This window comes from Medicago truncatula, chromosome 1 (assembly GCF_003473485.1).
Source record: "Medicago truncatula cultivar Jemalong A17 chromosome 1, MtrunA17r5.0-ANR, whole genome shotgun sequence".
Classification (NCBI taxonomy): domain Eukaryota; kingdom Viridiplantae; phylum Streptophyta; class Magnoliopsida; order Fabales; family Fabaceae; genus Medicago; species Medicago truncatula.
Window position 1 is genome coordinate 5416164 of NC_053042.1, and position 21265 is coordinate 5437428.

At 34.0% G+C, this 21265-nt stretch overlaps 2 protein-coding genes across 2 annotated transcripts; both read left to right on the top strand.

The window, feature by feature from the left end:
• Positions 1-1930: 1930 nt before the first annotated feature.
• On the top strand, positions 1931-6039 carry LOC25485768 (acyl-CoA-binding domain-containing protein 3). The gene is made up of 5 exons (XM_013611466.3): positions 1931-2871; positions 4542-4647; positions 4731-4831; positions 5319-5385; positions 5671-6039. The coding sequence occupies exons 1-5, from the start codon at positions 2192-2194 to the stop codon at positions 5680-5682; spliced, it is 966 nt and encodes a 321-aa protein (XP_013466920.1). The 5' UTR covers positions 1931-2191; the 3' UTR covers positions 5683-6039.
• A 9023-nt stretch (positions 6040-15062) lies between these two features.
• LOC11418150 (subtilisin-like protease SBT1.7) lies at positions 15063-18045 on the top strand. The gene has a single exon (XM_003589055.4). The coding sequence runs from the start codon at positions 15267-15269 to the stop codon at positions 17562-17564; it is 2298 nt and encodes a 765-aa protein (XP_003589103.3). The 5' UTR covers positions 15063-15266; the 3' UTR covers positions 17565-18045.
• Positions 18046-21265: the final 3220 nt, after the last annotated feature.

The following is a 21265-nucleotide window of genomic DNA, read 5'->3' on the forward strand; positions in this document are numbered from 1 at the left end:
ATCGGGTTATTATCTCCGACTTGTAGCGTGGTTAGTAACGTCTCCTGGAAGTTTTCTAATTTAAGCATTGATTAATGTCATTTGTAATGGCTACTCCATCAATCTCCAACTGCTCATCTTCGTCGTCTGTTGATATAATCTTTATGACTTGAGCATTAGAGTGTTTGCTTGCTACTCAGAATCAATTGCAAGGACTTGATGTGCCTCCAAAAATTCTGGTTGTATATGATTTCAATAGCCTCTCCCTAATTGAACATGAAGAATTAAAATATGAAATATTAGCATCACATCACATTTAATTATAGGTAATTATAGGTTACTCCCTCCCTTCCTCCGTCCCAGTTTAACTGAGTTAGTTGAGCTTTTCACACAGATTAAGAAAAGTGTATAAATAAAAGAGAGAGAAAAATGATTTTGAGTATCTGTATCAAATATTGGTGCATTCTTGTAAAGTAGAATATATTGATTTGAGAGTGGTGAAAGTAATATTAATTAGAATTATAATTGAAAAAAGTAATTAATGTTGTATTGAAAACTGAAATGGGGAGAATATTTTTTAAAAAATGGCTCAATTATTACTTATTATGGGATGGAGGGAGTACGAGATTGATACCAGAGGCCAAAGGGACTCCATGCAATTAGAGTCGCAAAAGGGTTAGTGTAACGGGGAACACTTATTTATTGCGACTTGCGAGTATCTTTTAGGACGAAGAATTGAATTTTGAGAAAATGGTTTTCAAAGAATGAGTGTGTGGAAATCTTGTGCAACCTCATTATCTTCTAAGCTGTGATGATACTTTTTACATCAATTCGTTATCATGCAATACAAAGATGAATTAACTTATATATGTTGGAGATCGGAGACATCTTTGAAATTGTAGAAGGAAAAAGTTCATGTAGTTTATATAAAATAACTTGATTTAGATTTAAATATACTGAATTGGTTTGATGTAATTGTGTTATGTTAATGTGACAGAAGAAGTAACAAGTCTTTTTTGCGATGTGGATTTACATTTGTTCATGGATCCGCCACCGCTTGTAAAAGATATACAATGTTGCAGTGACGTTAAAAGACATTCACTATTCTCCATTCTTCTTCTTGTTGTATAACCACAGATCTCACGGAACGCCGGCATACGAGACCTCTTTTATGCGCTTTTCCGTTACGGCACGTCGGTGACTCATTCATCCGTGTCTTATACAATGGGACCCACACTACCCTACCTAAAACCAAAATGTTATCCAAACAACTTTTATATACTTTTTTATGATGTCTTAACATAATATTTTTTTTATGTGATTTTCGGTGATTTCATGGTTTTTATGTGGGGGAGCTTCTACGGTACACCTCACAAATTGAGGTGTATCAATACTCTGCTTCATAAATTTATAAATTAAAGATTATTTTATGAAATAAGTTGTTATTTGTTATTATTTATATTTTAAAAAACACGATCTCATGAGAAAAAAAACATCATTTCATTGTTTATATGAATTATATTAAATTTTTAACATTTTCTCATAAAAAATAATCAATATTCTTCATTATGAGCAATAAAAATTTAAAAAAAGTAAATTTTATTTCATCGACGCTTTTGCTAAATAAGATTTAATTATTATAGTTGTCAATGATAGAAAGTAATTATTTTTTCTTCAAAAAACAATCAATTTAATTATTAATTTAATGTTTGGTGTACCGGTACACTCAAAATGTTGGGTGTACCATAGAATTTGCCTTTTATGTGGGTTATTTTATTTCTTTTATTGGTTCTCATCTTATTGCATGGTCATTTGATTGACATTAACAGATCAATTAATAAATTCAATGAAGACATTTTTTTTCTTCCATTTTTTGTAGGTACATTCCATGATTGAATGTTGATTTTATGTATGTTTTCAACTCTCATTCAATCAGTTTGATCATATAAATACGATTTTTTTTACTAAAAACAAAATGTGCGTAACTATTCCAAAGCATAAAGCAAAAAACCCTTCAGAATATGCTTTACTCTGTTTATACAGAAAGTTTATCCCTTCCTCTTTTTTCTCACATCTTTTTCTTCTGTTCCTTCCTTCTAATCATTTCCTTCCTAAATTCTCCCTCCACCTTTTAACTCTTCCTTCTCACTTTAGATTTAGATTTTGATCTCATTTCACTAACAAAAATAAATAAAAGAAATTCCAAAGTGTTATGGAGCTTAAAACCTTTATGGATCTTTACCTCACTGCAATTATAACACTTCTTGTTTCTTACATCGTTGCAAAACTTGTTTCCTTAGCAACCACCGACACTCAAACAACTACCAAACATCATGTCCACCACCAACCAGTCGGTCCGGTTCTTCAACAATTCACGGTTCAAACATCTCAAACTGAAAGCCGAGTCGGTTTTATTAAACCGGTTCAAGTGTCAACAGCAACAAATATAGAAACAGAACATAACACAACTGATGCTACGGTTGTTTCCAGTTCCAACGTCGCCGCCGAGTCGCCACCGACAAACTCAGACGTAGCTGTAGCAGATGCTGAGGTTGAATACGGTTCCAATTTTGTTGAGGAAACTGTTACAAAAGGTGATGATTCTGTGCAACAGAGGAACGAGGAGTGTGTGGAAGAAATCATGGAAGAAAGCTTAACGGAGAAGGAAGATGAGGAGAAGAGTGATGAAGAATGGGAATGGGAAGGGATAGAGAGAAGTGAGGTGGAGAAGATGTTTATGACGGCTACAGAATATGTTGGTGAGAAAGGGTATATTGGTAATTGTGATGGTGATTTGGAGATGGAGTTGTATGGACTTCATAAGGTTGCTATGGAAGGACCTTGTTGTGAATCTCAACCAATGCCGCTTAAACTCGCCGCACGTGCGAAATGGTATCAATTTATCAACATTGTTATATATTAGAAATTTATGTTTTGTTTTATGCTTTTAACTAACATTCATTGTACCTTGTTTTTGGGGTGAATGTTGTTGTTTTGGACTATGCTGCTTTGAATATAACAATGCTACATAAATTTAGTACTTAAATATTGTCACATGATTAGGATAAGAAGAGAGGATTATTAATAATAAAGTGAAGTGAAATGTATGTTAAATGTTATTGCAAAAGTAACTCTTTACCCTGATTACGTTGGCTCTCATTGTGGAATGTTTGGATGTGCAGCTTAATTGAGCACTGTATGATATGAAAATTTATGTATAAGTTGTTTCTACAATCAAATTAGAAATGAGGTTTGGATATATTAGCTTAATTGAGCCCTTTTTGTATGAAAACTGTGTATAGGGTGTTTCTAGATTCGAGTTGGAACTGAAAGTAGGTTCTGCTTAAGTTCAAAAGAGCTTATGACAAGCTACTTTTTTTTTTATTTGGATAGGCAAATTGTTAGTGATTAGTTGTCAGGTTAGTATTTACTCCTTCACCATGGTTTGAACCTTGATCCTTCAACCCTTAGCTGAAACTTGTTGAGATACCCCAAAAAGGCAAGACAGTTTAGAAATATATCATAAGGCAATTTTATAAGTTTTTCCATACACAGTATTTATGACATAAGAGAAACTCAAATGAGTTCTTCCAAACACCCCATTTATTCATGTCCATTCGTGCAACTTTTGCCAAATTTCATATACAATAGAGTTTTCCTTTTAAATAAAGCAAGAAATTGGGCATATCAGGGACCCACCATATGATTGGTTATAGGATCCCTTTCATAGTAACTTAATAAGTCATAGTACTTAGGGAAAGCTGGAAATTCTTACAATCTAATCACTACCAAATTTGTTTAGGTACAGAAAGATGAATATTTGTCACCTTGTTATTAAGGTTTAAAGGATAAGTTTGAATCGCAAGCAAGTGCATGGAATAAAACCGAATAGGATAAACTAGTCCATAAATAGTAGTTAGGCTATAATGTTATCAAGAGTAGTCCCCAGGACCATTGGTGAGCTAAGGGAGGTTGAAGGAGATTTAAGAAGGAGGTCCCGTGTTCAATCCTGGAAACTAACATTTCCCCTTCCCTCCAACAATACTAACAACTAACATTTGCCTAGTTGTAGCCCCTTGGTCATTCTCATCTATGTGATTGGTATTCCTTAAGAAATAATATACACAAAATATAGACTGATAATGAGCCAATCAAAAAAATGAAAACACAAGTATTATTCATGAAAGAAAAAAGGTGTCAAATGAGACGATGTAGGTTGGTCCGGTTGGTAACGATTCAACTCCGATCTCATAAGGAACTGAGTTTTGAATCTCGCTGCCGATGTGAGGACCTCATTTGGGGTAATATGTAAGTACCTCTATCACCACTCTTTGAGCCTTGAGGCTTTCCCTGATCTTGAGGAAATCCCGGGACCCAACTCGCCTAAAACTTTTTCCTACAAAAAAAAGGGTGTCAAATGCTCAAACTTGATGAGTAAATGTAAGCAACACATACCGATGTGCTGTACTAGTTACACGGTATAGCTTGACTGCTAGTTAATAATAACGGGGTTGAGAGCTGCTTTTTATGAATGATCGACAGTACTGATTCCGTTGTGCAAGGAATGCTTGGCAAAAGCTGGGGAACATGAGTCCAGAGGTTGCTATGGAGCGATATATCAGCCTTCTTTCAGATAAAGTTCCGGGATGGATGAAAGATACTTCTGCTGTGAGTTTCTACTTTTGAAGAATTTTGTGTTTTAATAACTTAAGTTGCATGAGCATTGGAATTGAGGCAATTTTTTTTTGCAGGGAATGACTGAAGCTGAACCCATAGGATCGGAAGTTTCTGAGTCTGCTGCTCCTGATTTGAGCTCAGCTTTGTCTCGTCAACCAATTATCTTAACTGAAAGGTAGTGTTTTTAACTTATATCATCATACCTCCGATGTGATCAAGGGCATATTTGAACATGGTTTTGTAAATTTGATTTATAATTGTGGTGGTACCACCACGTCCTAAGGCTCTCCACCACGGAAGCTAGAGCTTCATTTTGATTCAAAACCCGCTCTTAGTTAAACTTGAGTTTGAAGTACATTGATTTATGTATTGACTGTTTTCACTCTAAAGGTAGGTTTGATGCAAATATGAATATGTTTTTTAAATGCGAAAATTACTTTTATATCAATTTTAGTCAAATGAAGTAAAATCAGTTCTCATAAAGTAGTCAAACATATCAAAATCATGCTTGTTCAAACTTCAAATTAAAATCAAATTTCATATCTCCCAATGTTCATCCAAACATGAACTAACCTTTTGGTCAATATTGTTAGACTAAAATTTGCTTGGCTTGTCTTCTCACTCTTCTGTATGTCTTATTTTACGGTGTCTGTCTCTTGCAGGGAACTTGTTCAAGAGTCTAGTGCCCAGGAGCCTATCCCACATACAGAGTCAGATTTGGAGAACAATGTAAGATTTTGAAATCATTCAGAACGATGATACATTCTATGCTGTGTTTCTTTATTTCCTTTTTAATGACGGCTTGCAGTAGAATTTGATGTTTGAAACTAGTAAATATCATCATTTTTTAGGAATGAAAATATATTCGATGTTTGTTGTCTAAGTTTTCCATGCCATATATTTACATTACCTCCGTCTTCTCGATGTTATAGTTAGAACTTAGAATTAATTCAGTAACTGAAATCGTTAATAAATTGCATACACATAAGTTATAGCTAGTATCGTATTTTTCAGGTTAAGAAATGATGGTATCTCTCTGCTTATACTTTGCGCCACCGGACAGTTTCCTACATTCTTTTCAGCAAAAAGAAGACTTGAGTCCAAGAATATAAGTTCTTTTCTTATCGAAGAATATAAATTCTTGGGCTGTTTGTTTTCTCCTTTGTTCCTTAAATCAAGTGTTGATTGTGATGTGTTCTTCAATATAAACCGTTAAATGTTAATAGATATTTGATGTAGATAAATAAATGCGTGTAAATATGATCTAATGTGCAGTCCAAGGTTAATAATTCCTGTTTGTTAAAACTGATTTACTATTCTTATGTCACTCCTGTGGCCATTTTAAATGTTATCGCAATGTCCCAATTTGATCAATGAGTTCAATTCAAAGTGCCTAATATTGAAATTCTTAGTAATGTCTGGCTTTTCAACAGTACTATGTTTCGATTTGACATTTTTGTTTATTTGTGGAGTTGTAGTCTGCTATTGAATACATATGTAAGTACTGCATTTCGTATGTATATTCCTCAATCATTGTTTTGCAATATTAAACACTAGTCATAAAAATGGAATATAGTACTAGCATTTACTTAGAAAATCCAAGCTTGAACATACACAATAGACAAGTAGAGTGAAAGTTCGACATTGCATTAATGCAAACTATAGGGTAAGAATAATTATTATAGGTTCATATGAACTTGAGTGTAATTGTCAACTCAACAATGCATGTGAAATGGAAAATCAGACCTAGGTTTTTGTCTCAGGGACCACTGCAATATAAACCCAAACCATAGAACATACTCAAACTATTGTGCATAGCATTTATTATCACGTATGAGAAAGTAACTTTTAGCTCCAGCAAAAAAAAACAGACAAACAGCAAAAAAAAAAAACAAGACTTTACTTCGTTTGGTTATTTGTTTTCAGTTTTAATTTTTCTAAGAATAGAAATTAGCTTTAGATTTTTGTGATTGCTAGTTTTAAAAGCTGTCACAACACTATAATTTGCTCTCTTTTTTCCCCTCTATCAAACACCGTAATTTACTCGACAATCTAAGTATATGTTTGGATGAGTCGTGAATTTGACAAAATAGCAAAATCACATTGGAAGGTATAGCTTTTGTAAAAATTGGTGTTCTCTGTAATTTTGTCAATATCTCGGCGAATTCAAACACACAATCCAACACTCTTGGTGTAGTAGTGGTAGTGTATTTTTTTTGTAGAGAAACTTGAGAACAACTTATGCATATTTAAAAGTTGTTTTCAACTTTTTTCTTTAGCTCTTAAAGATAGATTTTAGAAATAACTTATTTTATATGAAAACAATAGCCTATCTAAGTGTTTAATTATTTTGCTTATTCCAGTAAGTCCTAAATCCAGATATCATGCGAGGCTTTAAAACTATTGATCTAGTTATAGAGGCTATAAAACTTAAAAAGTATTGCAGTGGAGTTTGACTCTCAACTTGCTTTAAAATTTCTTTAGGGGTTCTCCTCCTTGAATCCTTGTTATGGTGCCATAGCTTGGCCTAAGGTCTTGACAATTTAGAGAAGCCAGCTTTGTGGTTAAATTGTTGGCAACATATAATACTTCGACGGGTCTCGATTCTTTTTTCTTTTAAGCTAAGATGGAATTATGTTAATCAACCTTTTTTACTTACACAGTATAAGGAGTGCTAGAGGGAAGCAAAGAGAGAAGCAAAATTACATCATGCATATGTACCGTACACCAAAAAGAAAACAAGAAAAATCATTACAAGAAATTAAAAGGATTGAGCCACCACATGTGCTAGTCAAAAGCAAAGTTATTGTATTTCGTTTTCAATCATCCAAAATATTGTGCATTTGTGTTGTCAAACAAGTGTTGTATATTATTATTTTTGCTCTTGAAAATTATAGCATTTCTTTCTTTCCATAACACCAAAACTGAAAGAACGAAGTAACCATGAAAAAGTCTAACCAATCAAAAACAACAATCCAAATTTGAGGGAAAAGTCACAAGGAAGAAAAAGATGAGCCGCGTCCTCTAGGTTACCACACTCTCCCACACAAGATTGAGAGGTAGCTGAAATCTCTCTTCGCTTGAACAAATTATCATTCGTTTGGAGACGATTGAGAAGAAGACACCACACAAAAAGATAAACTATGAGAGATATCTTTATGCCAAAATACTAGATTGTCGACTTCAATGTTATGTTCAGTTGATGATTGTTGAAAAAAATTATAAGCACTGTTAAACGTGTAATTTTTTGAAGAACACAAATTCCACCTCCACCTGTCATGAACATTCTTCTGCAAAATAATAGAGTTCAACATATCACTACACTCCCTCAACTGCTCCTCCATCCACGCCCATAACCTCTTATGCCACTTTCAAACCTCACCACCCTCACCCACCCTAGAAGCTCCATCTTAGCCACCGTAGTCATCTTATTATCAACAAGCTCAAACAGGAGGCTGAATCTATCTTTCAATGCTATTCCTTCCAACCAAGGATCCCACTAAAATAAAATGGAAGTACCATCCCCTAACTCACACGTAAAATTATCAACTTCCTACAAATATACCAACACCACCACAAATACTAACTAAATTGATCCACTACATCGACCCTCCTCTCCCCCTTTGCGTGTAAAAAGTGGCGATCCTCCCCAAACCTAGCTACCAACACTTTAAACCACAAACTACCATGCTCTTCTTTCAACTTCCACCACCATTTACCTAACAAGGGCATAGTGAAATCATGTAACCGCCTAATCCACAAACCTCCTTTCTCCTTATTAGAACAAACAATATTCCAATTTATCCAAGAGATTTTCCTAAAATACGGTCAATGAGTGGTTGTCGAAATTCAGCTTAAGAGAATCACCACTTATAGGAAGCCCCAAATAAAGGAAAGAAATGTTCCCATTTTTACAATTCAAAACTGAAGCAGCATTAGCCGACCAAGAAGCAACCACATTAACACTAACCAACATACTCTTATTGAAATTAATCTTACGGCCAGAAATTGACTAAAAAATAATTAGAACAACTTCCAAGGATCAAACATTAGCCCACCTCTTGACTCCCAACAAAAAGGTGTCATGGGCAAATTGTAAGTGGGAGACTGAGATGCTACCTGAGCAGCCGACTGAGTAACCAATGAAAAGACCGGCCTCTATACTAGATTTCATAAGGACATTCAGACCTTCAACAAAAATGAAAAAAAAGAAAAGGTGACAAATAATTGCCTCGTCAATTCCTCTTTTAAATTTGAATTCATTAAAGAGGAAATTTGACTCTTTTAAATTTTGAAAAATATATTTAAAAAAAAAGATTGAATATTTCATAAATTATAAAAAAAAATGTCAAAACATTATTTTAAAAAGCTTTCTCTCTTGTTAGCTTCCATATTTTCCATGTGTAATGATATTTGAACATCCATTTCATACAATTTTTGGTGACAACTTTTTCCTCTCTCTTTTCATTGGGTAAAAACAATGTAGAGAGAAAAAGGAAGAGATAGAATAAGATAATAATATAAATATGAGAGAGAAAGTTGTCAAAAAGTTGTATTATTTCTCATTTTCCATAGCACAAATAGAAATAATCTATAGCCACCTACATGCAAAATAAGATCCCGTTCACGTTGAAAAAATATTTTTTTATTTTTTAAAATCATATTAATTTTACTTGCTAACAAAGCTTATAGACTTTTGAAGCAAATGATTGTAATTTTGTGAAGCTCTAAAGTGTATTCCTTGCCAAAATTACAATAGTTTACCACGATTCTGCTGATGCCATCATCAACCGAAACATGCGTAGTGTTTTGAATTTGAAATTCAATCATTTAATATAATTGATTTTTTTATTCTCTTTTTTAGATTGGTTTTTATTTAAATGGATAAACGTATTCGCACCCTATTCTTAATTTGTTTCACCAAAAAAGATAATGCTTCGATAAAAAATTCGTTTGGGACAAATACTTATGATTTTTTTTTTATTTTTCATCAAAGTAGATTAGTGGGCTCCGAAGCCCATATACTTAAAAATGAATGACGTACCAATATCCTATCGTATCCTGCATCGATATATGTCTGATATTCTTCAATACGTATCTGGAGAGTATCCGAAAATTGAATCTTATTTTTTATAAAAACAATTGTCCGATACTTTTCAGATACATCGAGGATACATGAGCTATAGATAGTAGAAAATCGATACGTTCATGATACATGATGTTTCTATTATTTTTGGGATATACTCCCTCCGATCACATTTATAAGCAAAAAATAACTTTTATGTACATCCAATAATTAATGTATCTAACCCATAAATGTGACCGGATACATTAATTATTCAATGCATCTAAAAAGTTAATTTTTGCTTATAAATATGACCGGAGGGAGTATGTAATTGACTAGGTAATAGTGTTCTATTTTTGGGATATATATCATATACGTAATTGTCTAACTATTATTTTCTTTATTATCAATATTGTTTATATTTATATTTCTATTGTTGTCCACCGTCTATTTTGTGTTTCTTTTTTGTCTGAGACACTACTATTATTGATTGTCGTGTGAAAGTAATTTCATTGTTGTGTCTTATCGTTGTTCTATGTCTGTTTGGTCTAAGGCATATTTTTTGTTTTTGAGTTTTAGTCCATAGTTCGTATTTTGAGTTTTAATATGTAGTTTAAATTTAATTTTTTATTAAAGTATCTTGACCGTATTGTATCTTGAATTTTAAAAAATTTCTGTATCAGTGTCGTATCCTATCTGTATCGTATCAGGTATCCAGGCTTCATTGCTAGTGGGAAATTCATCTTTTTTAAGATGAATAAACTAGGTATTCGGGATTAAAAGTTCGATCTCATGTAAATATAATGCAAAGATCCTATCAATTGAACTAAGCTTATCACACTATTCATTATTTTATTAAAAAAAGAATATGTATTTTCTTATTAAATATTACTTAAAATTTTCAAGGAAAATATTACCATACTTTGATGTTGTTATTTAATTTATTATATATTATAATATAATCAATAATCTGTTTGATTAACACCTATTTGATCATAATTAATTCAAAGATGCATGTGAGGTGTTTCTTTCTTGTCACAACGTCTCCTTTCTTTCTTGTATCTTTTTTTAATTTTTGGTTGATGAAAATACCCGTTGTCTTGTATCAAACGATAGGGTCACCCTCTGCCTCTAATTGTATCATTTGAATTTTGAAGATACTGATCACAAATATTAGCACGCAAACGTGAATGTAACTGTTTTTGGGTCGATATGCATATGAAATTAATTATTTTCAATTATGTTCTGGCGATATATTATAATCCATGCAGTTAAAGCTTTTGTTGGATGTCAATTCTATTAAGAAGAATGAACGTCATCAATCAACCATAGATGACTTTATACAAATGGTTCCAAATTGTTTTTGTCCTTTTTTTTCTGGTGTGAGATTGTGACTTGTTAGCTACCATATACGAAATTTAGATTGTGTATTAACTATTAAGTAGACTATCATATCTTAGTTAATCACTGTGTCCAATAATAGGATTAGAACTACTCAAAATAAATAAATTAGAAAGACAATTTTAACGTTGTGTGTTGACAAAAGACAATTTTACCGTTTTTTGTTTGAAAAAAAAAAAGGAAGAAAATATGATTTTCACAAAGTGTGTAAGTGATACGTTTATTGTTTGAAATTAAAATACTCACCCTGAACCAATGCTATGTTGGTACAAGTAGGACCAAGTTGAATTCTTTATCCATGGTCATGAAAATCAAGTCTTGTGAATACAAAAATAGTAGTATTAGAATGAGAGATCTTACTAAAACTGATTAATCAAATTCTGGTAGAGCATAAACAAAATCCATGTATACTTCTCATCTATGACATACTAGTAATATTCACCATATTCTCTCAAAAAAAAAAAAAAAGTAATATTCACTATATGTCATAGATTTATTGTTTGAAATTTAAGTACTCGTGAAATTTTGTTCCTAGAACAAAGCCATTTTTCTTGATGGATGTGTCATGTGTATGCCTTAGTATAGAGACCTCAATGACAGGACCGACCCAACACATATTAAAGCGTATGACGAATTTTAAGATGAGGGTTCATAATAGCATTTGAGAAAAATTGTTAGAATATGAGACCTTTATCAAGTAAAGTTTGTATAATATAAGGTATTTTTTATCAAGTATTTTTTTATATATATTTTTTGAGGTCTAAGACGATTGCTTTGGTGCTGCTCTACTCAAAACAAATTCTTCAGATTCCATTTGCATGCAGGAATCAGTGTTCTTTACTACAAGTATCAGCTAGTTCTTTTTCCTTTCCTTCTTATTTGGCGATTCTTTCATTTTATGTGATAATAACTCACTAATATTTATGATTGAAACGTATCCTACAACTATTGGCCCCTCTACGAAGAGATATCATAGTTGAGAAAATATTGTGGGGGAAAACGGTCCAAACGTTCCCACTATTATCTCACTCATCAGTGTTTGCTTCCAGAACGATGTTGACCTCCCAATAAATCCATGGATGGTAAATAATTGACTGAATCTTACTTTACAGAGAATTTGTTGTTAACCTTATTAAAGTGCCTAAACTTTGATTGTACGGTATTTTGTAAAGAGGACCTAACTGTTATTGTTTATTCCAATAATCGGGGACCCAACGGTATTTTTGTGTAATTTTTTTTTTTTTATGTGAATTGGGTCACGGGGATTTACCCGTGCTAGAGAAAGTTTCAAGGTCTAGATAGTTGCGCTTATAGTAATATTTACATATTATTCATCAATAAGATTCTCACATTGATAATGATATTTGAATATGGTCAAAGTTGAATCAACCCAATAATTTTATTATGTTTGTAAAGAAGATCAAATTGTTAAGAAAAAGTTTAGAGGAATTAGGTCATGGTGACTCACTAAGCGTCTATTTGGATTGATGAAGTCTCGCCCGACGCATGTTTTCACGTTTTTTTTTCCTTTCTAAATGCCCATCCAAACACGTATGTGCGATGGAAAAAGTTTCAAGACTCAAAAAGTGCTTAAAGAAATTGTTCCTGACCGGTATAAAGTTCCGTGCGAATAACATAATAAAGCTAAAGCTCATATTCCTCAAAGACAAGTATCGTGAAGGTGCACGAGAAGCCTTACGCGTATCGCCACATAGGAGCGTGCTAGGATCAATCCCAACCGTCAAAATAATCTCTAGCGGCTTCCAGGATTCACGCCGCAAAACCGAGATGTAGTTATTGACCTCTTCGACTATATAAGTGTGACTCAGCGGCACGCAAGATATATTCTCATTCACCCAATTCTCACACACAATCCACCTCTTTCAAATACTGACTCGGGCATTGAAGTGTTAACGTGTCTGCAGACACAATTCTCCTTCGTGACGAAATTGCTTTTCTCCACGATGAAATACCTTGAACCACCGCGGCAACAACCATCCTTACCGGAGAACCACCACCAAATTTCTTTGATCTTCACCGCACAAATAAAAGATAATTGTATATTATTCACCAACAAATTCTTCACATTACAACAAGATTCAAATTCATATTCTTTATTTGGATGAGACGTGTTCAAATGAAAGCAAATAACGCATTACGTAAATTGTTTTGCCTTCCAATTATTGCAGTAGTTCTTGTTTCAAACCATGACATTGTTCATTTGTTTTCAGACTTGACTGCAAACATTATTAAGTATTAAGTACATAAAGCAAGTTGGTTAACTTATAGTGGTTAGCATTAAGAAATGGTAGGTCCATTCTTCCAGCTATTAGACAGAAATAATGGCATAGCAAACAAGTTTACTACTAGTTGGAGAAGCTATCACTCAAACGTCTCAAATCTCAATTATTGGACCATTTCTTGTCTATTCAGAAATTCATCTTCTTCTTTTTAACTTTTAACTACTAATGACTATTATCAACAGTGTCTTAGCAACTCTGATTTAACCACTGCCTTTACATACAGTTTATAGGTTACAAATTTACAATTTTGCACAGTTCTTTACGGATATATAGGGTGACACAATATGAAACTTGATTATCTTTCAATTTTTGGATAAAGAGAATTTTTAAATATATTCAATCCAATGAGCATGATTTTAAATTGTAATATTTAGTCGCATTTGAAATTCGCGGTGGCAATATCTTTTGTCTCTACAAGACCACAACATTTGTTCACAATTTTTTCAATTTTGGGCGAAATAAGATATCCCGACAGAAATCATATTACAATGTAATAGATATTCATTTAGTAGAATCAACCTCTTTCAACAAATATTTTTCTTTACACATTGTACATGAATCTAACTTAAGAAGAAAAAAAATATATAATTTTCACAATATCAATAATCACACGATATAATTGCAACTATGATTGTGACCACAATTTTTTTAAAGAAAATAAGGCATGCAAAGATATCATTATAGGGCAAGAAATCCCAACTATTTTACTTATATAAAACCTTTTCAACAACAACAAGTGTTTCTTTTAATAAAAAACCTATGCAGATTGATAATGTCTCTGTTGTGCTGTTGGATAACCTTATCTTGCTTATATTATAGCTATTTAAAAAATTTCAGGAATGAGCTTTTTCTTGAAGACTTCTTTTGAGAACAAAATGAGTGAATTGTAGGTACAAAATGCATATATAAATAGTATTTGTCTTAGCTTGTCCTTGTTGTTTCTCCTTTACCTGGTTAAATAATTGAAAGAGTCATATAGTCATCATTTCACACGCCCAACCATAGTTCTCAAAAAGCAAAAGAATCCCCCCTCCTTTTTTTTTCTTCTCTATGATTGAGTGCAGTGTACCACTAAATTTTCTTAATTCAAAAGAATAGTATACGGATGAGATAACCTATTTGGGGTTGGCCTAGTCGTTCAAACTTCTCTTAACAATAGGTCCACAATATGAAATCAGCCACTTTAATTCTGCCGGTTAGATATTAAGGACTACATGACAAATTTTCATCAAAATGGAGAGTTTCATATATTTTGGAGATTAATTATTTGAAATTTGTTTTGGATCCTAGTACTATTTTATTAAACTTAAATAAACATGAAATTTTAAAATGAAATTATTATTTTTTCTTTATAAAAAGTAGTAGAAACAAGTACTCCACTGATATCCTACCTCCAATTATTTGCAGCCGCATGTATAGTAGTTATCATTAAACATCAAATTTTTTGAAAAAGAAGGCAAAGAAAGTAGCAACACTACTTTACTGGTTGTCCCTCAAAGACATTGACCACCTATAATTGCTCCACTTCAGCAAAATTAAAAAATCCTTACTTTTTATAATTTGTTACATTTTCACACCGAAATTAATTGTTTAATGAGCTCTAATTACCGATGAATTGTTCAGAAGAATTCGAGTTGATACTCTGAATCGATAAAACAAAACAAAAAAGAATCTTCATCAATCATACACACTCAACAGTTCCAATCCACAGGTTCCAAATCAACAATAAATACCACACAACACATACATTTTCATATCCCAGAATCAAAACCAAAAAAAGCCATAGATTCATACACTGTCTCAATAACCATTTCATTCACAGAACTTTGGTGACAACCTTAATGATGCAGATTCTCAAGTCTCTTCAAATTGTTCTGCTGCTAATATTCTGCAGTAGACACATAACAGCACAAACCAAAAACACATACATAATTCACATGGACAAATCCACCATGCCAGAAACATTCACTGATCACCTTAACTGGTTCGATACATCGCTAAAATCAGTATCAGAAACAGCAGAGATTCTATACACATACAAACACATAGCTCATGGATACTCCACAAGACTAACTAACCAAGAAGCCGAAACACTTTCAAAACAGCCCGGAATTCTCGATGTTATACCTGAACTCAGATACCAACTTCACACAACAAGAACACCACAGTTCCTTGGTTTGCCAAAAACAAACACTCTTTTACCTCACTCTAGACAACAAAGTCAAGTAATCATTGGTATTCTTGACACTGGTATATGGCCAGAGCTAAAAAGCTTAGATGACACAGGACTAGGTCCAATACCAAGTAATTGGAAAGGTGTATGTGAAACTGGTAACAACATGAATTCATCACACTGCAACAAAAAACTCATAGGTGCAAGGTTTTTCTTAAAAGGGTATGAAGCAGCACTTGGTCCAATAGATGAAACAACAGAATCAAAATCAGCTAGAGATGATGATGGACATGGAAGTCACACATTAACAACAGCAGCAGGTTCTGTTGTAGCAGAAGCTAGCTTATTTGGTTTAGCTTCTGGTACAGCAAGAGGCATGGCTACTGAAGCGCGTGTCGCAGCTTACAAGGTGTGCTGGCTTAGTGGTTGTTTCACTTCAGACATAGCTGCTGGAATGGATAAAGCTATAGAAGATGGTGTTAACATCTTATCTATGTCAATTGGTGGTAGCATAATGGATTACTACAGAGACATAATTGCAATTGGTGCTTTCACAGCAATGTCTCATGGAATTCTAGTTTCATCTTCAGCAGGAAATGGTGGACCAAGTGCTGAAAGCTTGTCAAATGTAGCACCATGGATAACAACTGTTGGTGCCGGAACAATTGACCGCGATTTTCCTAGTTATATAACACTTGGAAATGGAAAAACTTACACTGGTGCATCACTTTACAATGGAAAACCTTCATCTGATTCATTGCTTCCAGTTGTTTATGCAGGAAATGTTAGTGAATCCTCAGTTGGGTATCTTTGTATACCTGATTCTTTAACAAGTTCAAAAGTTTTAGGTAAAATTGTGATATGTGAAAGAGGTGGAAACTCAAGAGTTGAAAAGGGTCTTGTTGTAAAAAATGCTGGTGGAGTTGGAATGATTTTGGTAAACAATGAAGCATATGGTGAAGAGTTAATTGCTGATTCTCATCTTCTACCAGCAGCAGCATTGGGTCAAAAATCAAGCACTGTTTTAAAAGACTACGTTTTTACTACGAAAAATCCAAGAGCTAAACTTGTTTTTGGGGGCACACACTTACAAGTTCAACCTTCACCAGTGGTAGCAGCATTCAGTTCAAGAGGACCAAATAGTTTAACACCAAAGATTCTCAAACCGGATTTAATAGCTCCAGGTGTAAACATTTTAGCCGGTTGGACCGGTGCAGTTGGTCCAACCGGCTTAGCTCTTGATAAGAGGCACGTGAATTTCAACATTATATCGGGAACTTCCATGTCATGTCCTCACGCGAGTGGTTTAGCTGCTATAGTTAAAGGTGCTTACCCCGAATGGAGCCCTGCTGCTATACGGTCAGCACTAATGACCACAGCATACACCTCGTACAAAAATGGACAAACAATTGTAGATGTTGCAACCGGGAAACCGGCTACTCCCTTTGATTTTGGATCCGGACACGTGGATCCTGTATCTGCCCTTGATCCTGGTCTTGTTTATGACATCAACGTCGATGACTATCTTGGATTTTTTTGTGCCTTAAACTACACGTCATATCAGATCAAACTGGCTGCAAGGAGAGAGTTTACTTGTGATGCAAGGAAGAAATACAGGGTTGAAGATTTTAACTATCCTTCTTTTGCTGTTGCTTTGGAAACTGCTTCGGGAATTGGTGGTGGTTCAAATAAACCGATAATTGTTGAATACAATAGGGTTCTTACGAATGTGGGAGCTCCAGGAACGTATAATGCTACGGTGGTGTTGTCATCGGTAGATTCTTCGTCGGTGAAGGTTGTTGTGGAACCAGAGACTATTAGTTTTAAGGAGGTGTATGAGAAGAAGGGTTATAAAGTGAGGTTCATTTGTGGCTCAATGCCTTCTGGAACTAAGAGTTTCGGTTATTTGGAATGGAATGATGGGAAGCATAAGGTTGGGAGTCCAATTGCATTTAGTTGGACTTGAGATTTGTGATATATGAAGCACAGACACTCCTCGGATTAGATGTGTGCGTGTCCGACATCGACACGACACCGACACTTTTAATTACACTGAATTATGTTATTTTCTTAAATTATTAGCGGTGTCGGCGTGTTAGTGTCCGTGTCGTGTCCGGATCTGTATACGTGCCTCATAGTTTGTGATGTTGTTTATGGGCTGAAACTAACTACTGATGGGCTTTGGAATACTTGCAAATACGGCCCATGAAAGTTGCTCTTGTAACGGAACAAAACAGAGTGAAGGGATTGTGAAAGTGTTGTGTCTCTTTGCTGTTTCTCTTTGTTATTAGGCAAAAGGTGGAAATGAACACTGATAAGGAATTATAATTCTTGTACATGAACAAAACTATGTAAATGTGTAATGGCTCATCTCCAGTGTAATAGTTGCTTTGAATTGTGTATTCTATCTTCTCATGCAATTATATAGTCCTATATTTACTGCGTTATATCCAATGTTGACTTATCTAACTTTTGCATGATTTGTTAGTAGTAAAGAAAAATCAAGTGAGTAACGCTGACCTTCTAAAAAGAAAGTTATGTATAGCTGACCAAAACTTAATCTTCACAAATATATTTCTATGTTTTGGTAAACCAAATGTATGATATGTGTGCAATTGCTCGATCAAACTCCGAATTAAATGGTTAAATAACTAAATATCTACCGATTTTTCTTTTTGATATTTTTCTTAAAAAAAAACATCAATCATATAAACAAGGAATCAACGCGCCGGTTCCGGGGGCCTTATTAGGAACAATGATGGTTTCTTCATCTCTGGTTTTTCAGGTCATATTGCCCATTCGGATGACATTCTTCTTGCTGAATTATATGTCATTCTTACAGGTTTGCAGATGGTTAGAAACTTGAACATAGTTGATTTTGTGTGCTATTCTGACTCCCGCCATTATGTCAGCCTCATCAACGGGCCTGCCATGCAATATCATGTTTATGCTACTCTAATTCAAGACATTAAGGATCCATGGACTATCATGTTTACAGCGGGCCTGCCATGAAATATCATGTTTAAGGATCTAGTTCGGCTAGGAAACACTTCTATCTTGCATACTCTTCGTGAGGGTAATCAATGCGCTAACTTTCTTGCTAAGTTGGAAGCTCCCATGGACTCGGCTTTGTCTAACCATGCCACCCCTCCCGACGGACTGGTACCTCTCCTAAGGGATGATGCTTGAGGAACTTTCTTCCCTCACAGCTAGTTTTTGTTTTTGCCCTCTTGTGTTTGTTTTTCTCTTCTCTTTTTATCCCTTGTAACTGAAGTGAAAGAAATAGTCACAAGAAAGGGGGGTTTTGAATTGCGACCCTTTTAAAATTTAGTCCTTCAACTTAAATAAGTATATATATACTCAAGAAGGTTCTTGGTAAATGTTATTCTAACAAGATTAGAGTATTATATATATATATATATATACAATTGATTTATACACGACCAAAATGTTCTGGATTAAATAAACCTTAAATGATTAAATAGTTTTGACAAGGATCAGAATGATCTGGAGAATGATTATATAAGTCGAATGAGAAAAATGATATTAAGCTAAAATGTGAAAACTATTTTATCGAGGACCAGAACGTTATGGAGAATGATTAATATAAAAGCAGAATGATAAAACAATATTAAGTTATTTTAACACGGACCAGAATGTTCTGGAGAATGATTAATATAAGACAGAATGATAAAACAATATTATAAGCTGAATTTAAACTTTAGTTAAATATTTTTGCAGTTGTTTTATCTTGGACCAGAATGTTCTGGAGGCAGTTAATATTGAATAAAATAATACAACAATATTAATGATTAATTTGGGACAAGAGAACTCTAGATTAATTTGGTTGTGATTAATTAAGACCAGAATATTCTGGAGATTAATAAATATTAATATGAGTGTGATAGTGTGTGTATATTATGTAGCTTTAAATAAAAGAGAAAGGGAAGAAGAATAACACAGGAGAATTATCCTGGTTCACCAAACCCGGCTACTTCCAGTCCCCACACCTCGTGTGAGATTATCCACTATAGTTGTCTTGCTAACAGAAACTTCTAACTAGCACTATAAGGTCTTGATCACACCAGATCAGTCTGTTACACCCTATATTATAAACCTCAGCAGACTTCTACAATTCTTTGCTTTCGCACAAGAAAGGTTGTTACAATTCTTTCTCAAACTATCGTTACGGATAGACTTAAGAATTACAATACACTTTGTATGAGAGATGGGTTTGGGATCGAATTTACACTCAACTCGTGTTTGAGGGTATGATGATATGAACACACGCAGAATATGTGATCCACAAATCTGTTATGAGCTAGAGTGTGTTATAGATGAAGAGATTATGATATTTGCACTTAAAAGTGGATTATGGTTAAAATCAATCTCATAGCCTCAAAGGCTTCTCAACTCATGTTTGAGATTTCGATGAACAAACTCTTGATATTGATCAAAGATATAGTGAGAGAGTTGGAGTTTGTTTGTATGTGAAGAACTTTGTAAGTGAATGATATTTTTGCACTTGAGAGATGATTTCTTTGTATTGTAAGTTCTTAATTTGATGCTTCATAGCTTTCCTCTATTTATAGACTTTGAGATGCTTGCTGCCCACTTAAAAATCCAGCCATCTTTTGCTTTAATTTGAAATACATTTTACGCTCTAAACACTTGTTTGATGAAGCCAAGAGACTTTTGTGTTTTAAGATTGATCTTGAGAATGTCCAATAATTACAAGGAGCGAAAGCACACGTTTCTGCAAGCTGTAGCTAGTTGTATGTAGGGCTGGACAAAAAACCAGGAAACTGGCCCAAACTGCCCTACCCGTATTGCCCGAACCGCATCGGTCGGGTTAACGGTTAAACCGGGTTGAACGGGTTCGAAGAAATGGGTTTATTTGGTTTGTAGCGGTTCGATTTCGGGTGGACATATCCAGTCCAACGAAAACCCTAGCCGTCCGACATAAGCCCATTTTATAACAGCCTAACATATATAAGCATAAGTTAATAAGAAAACCCTACTTCATTTCACAAAAACACACAGCCGCTTCTCTCTCAAAGTGAAAGCCTTGTTTCTCCCCTCAATCCATCGATCTATCTCCTTCTCCAGAAATCATCATCCCTTCCATATTCCAGTTAAATCATCATCTCTAAGCTTCAAATATCAAATAAAATTTCAAACAAAACCATCAAATTCTTCTGAACTCAAGGTTGCGTGTTCTTCTTCCCCCTTCCTTTTTGATGAACCGTGTTTTTCTCCTTCCTTTTGCTGAACTTTGGTTCATCTTTTCTCCCTATCATCATCTCTGCCCTTTCACCACACGATTCAAATTAAATTTGAACAAAACCATGAATCTCAAGCATCATAAGAGAACATTGGTTTATGGGTCTGTACCAGAATCTCAATTACCATGAATCCCAAATTTAGAATTATTATAGGTCTGTAATGAAGTTGTTTATCCTTTTCTGTTTTTTGATATCAGCAGTAACTGCTACTTCTGTTTTTGCAACAAGGCAGGTTGTGTTGCTTTTGTTTCCTGATATGAGGTTTGTAACACCCCGTTATCCCAAACAATTAAATAATAAATAAAATAATCAGAGTTCAACAACAAACGGGCATGTCACACTGCTTTTCAAAATTTATTAAATAGAAATAAATACTATTTAA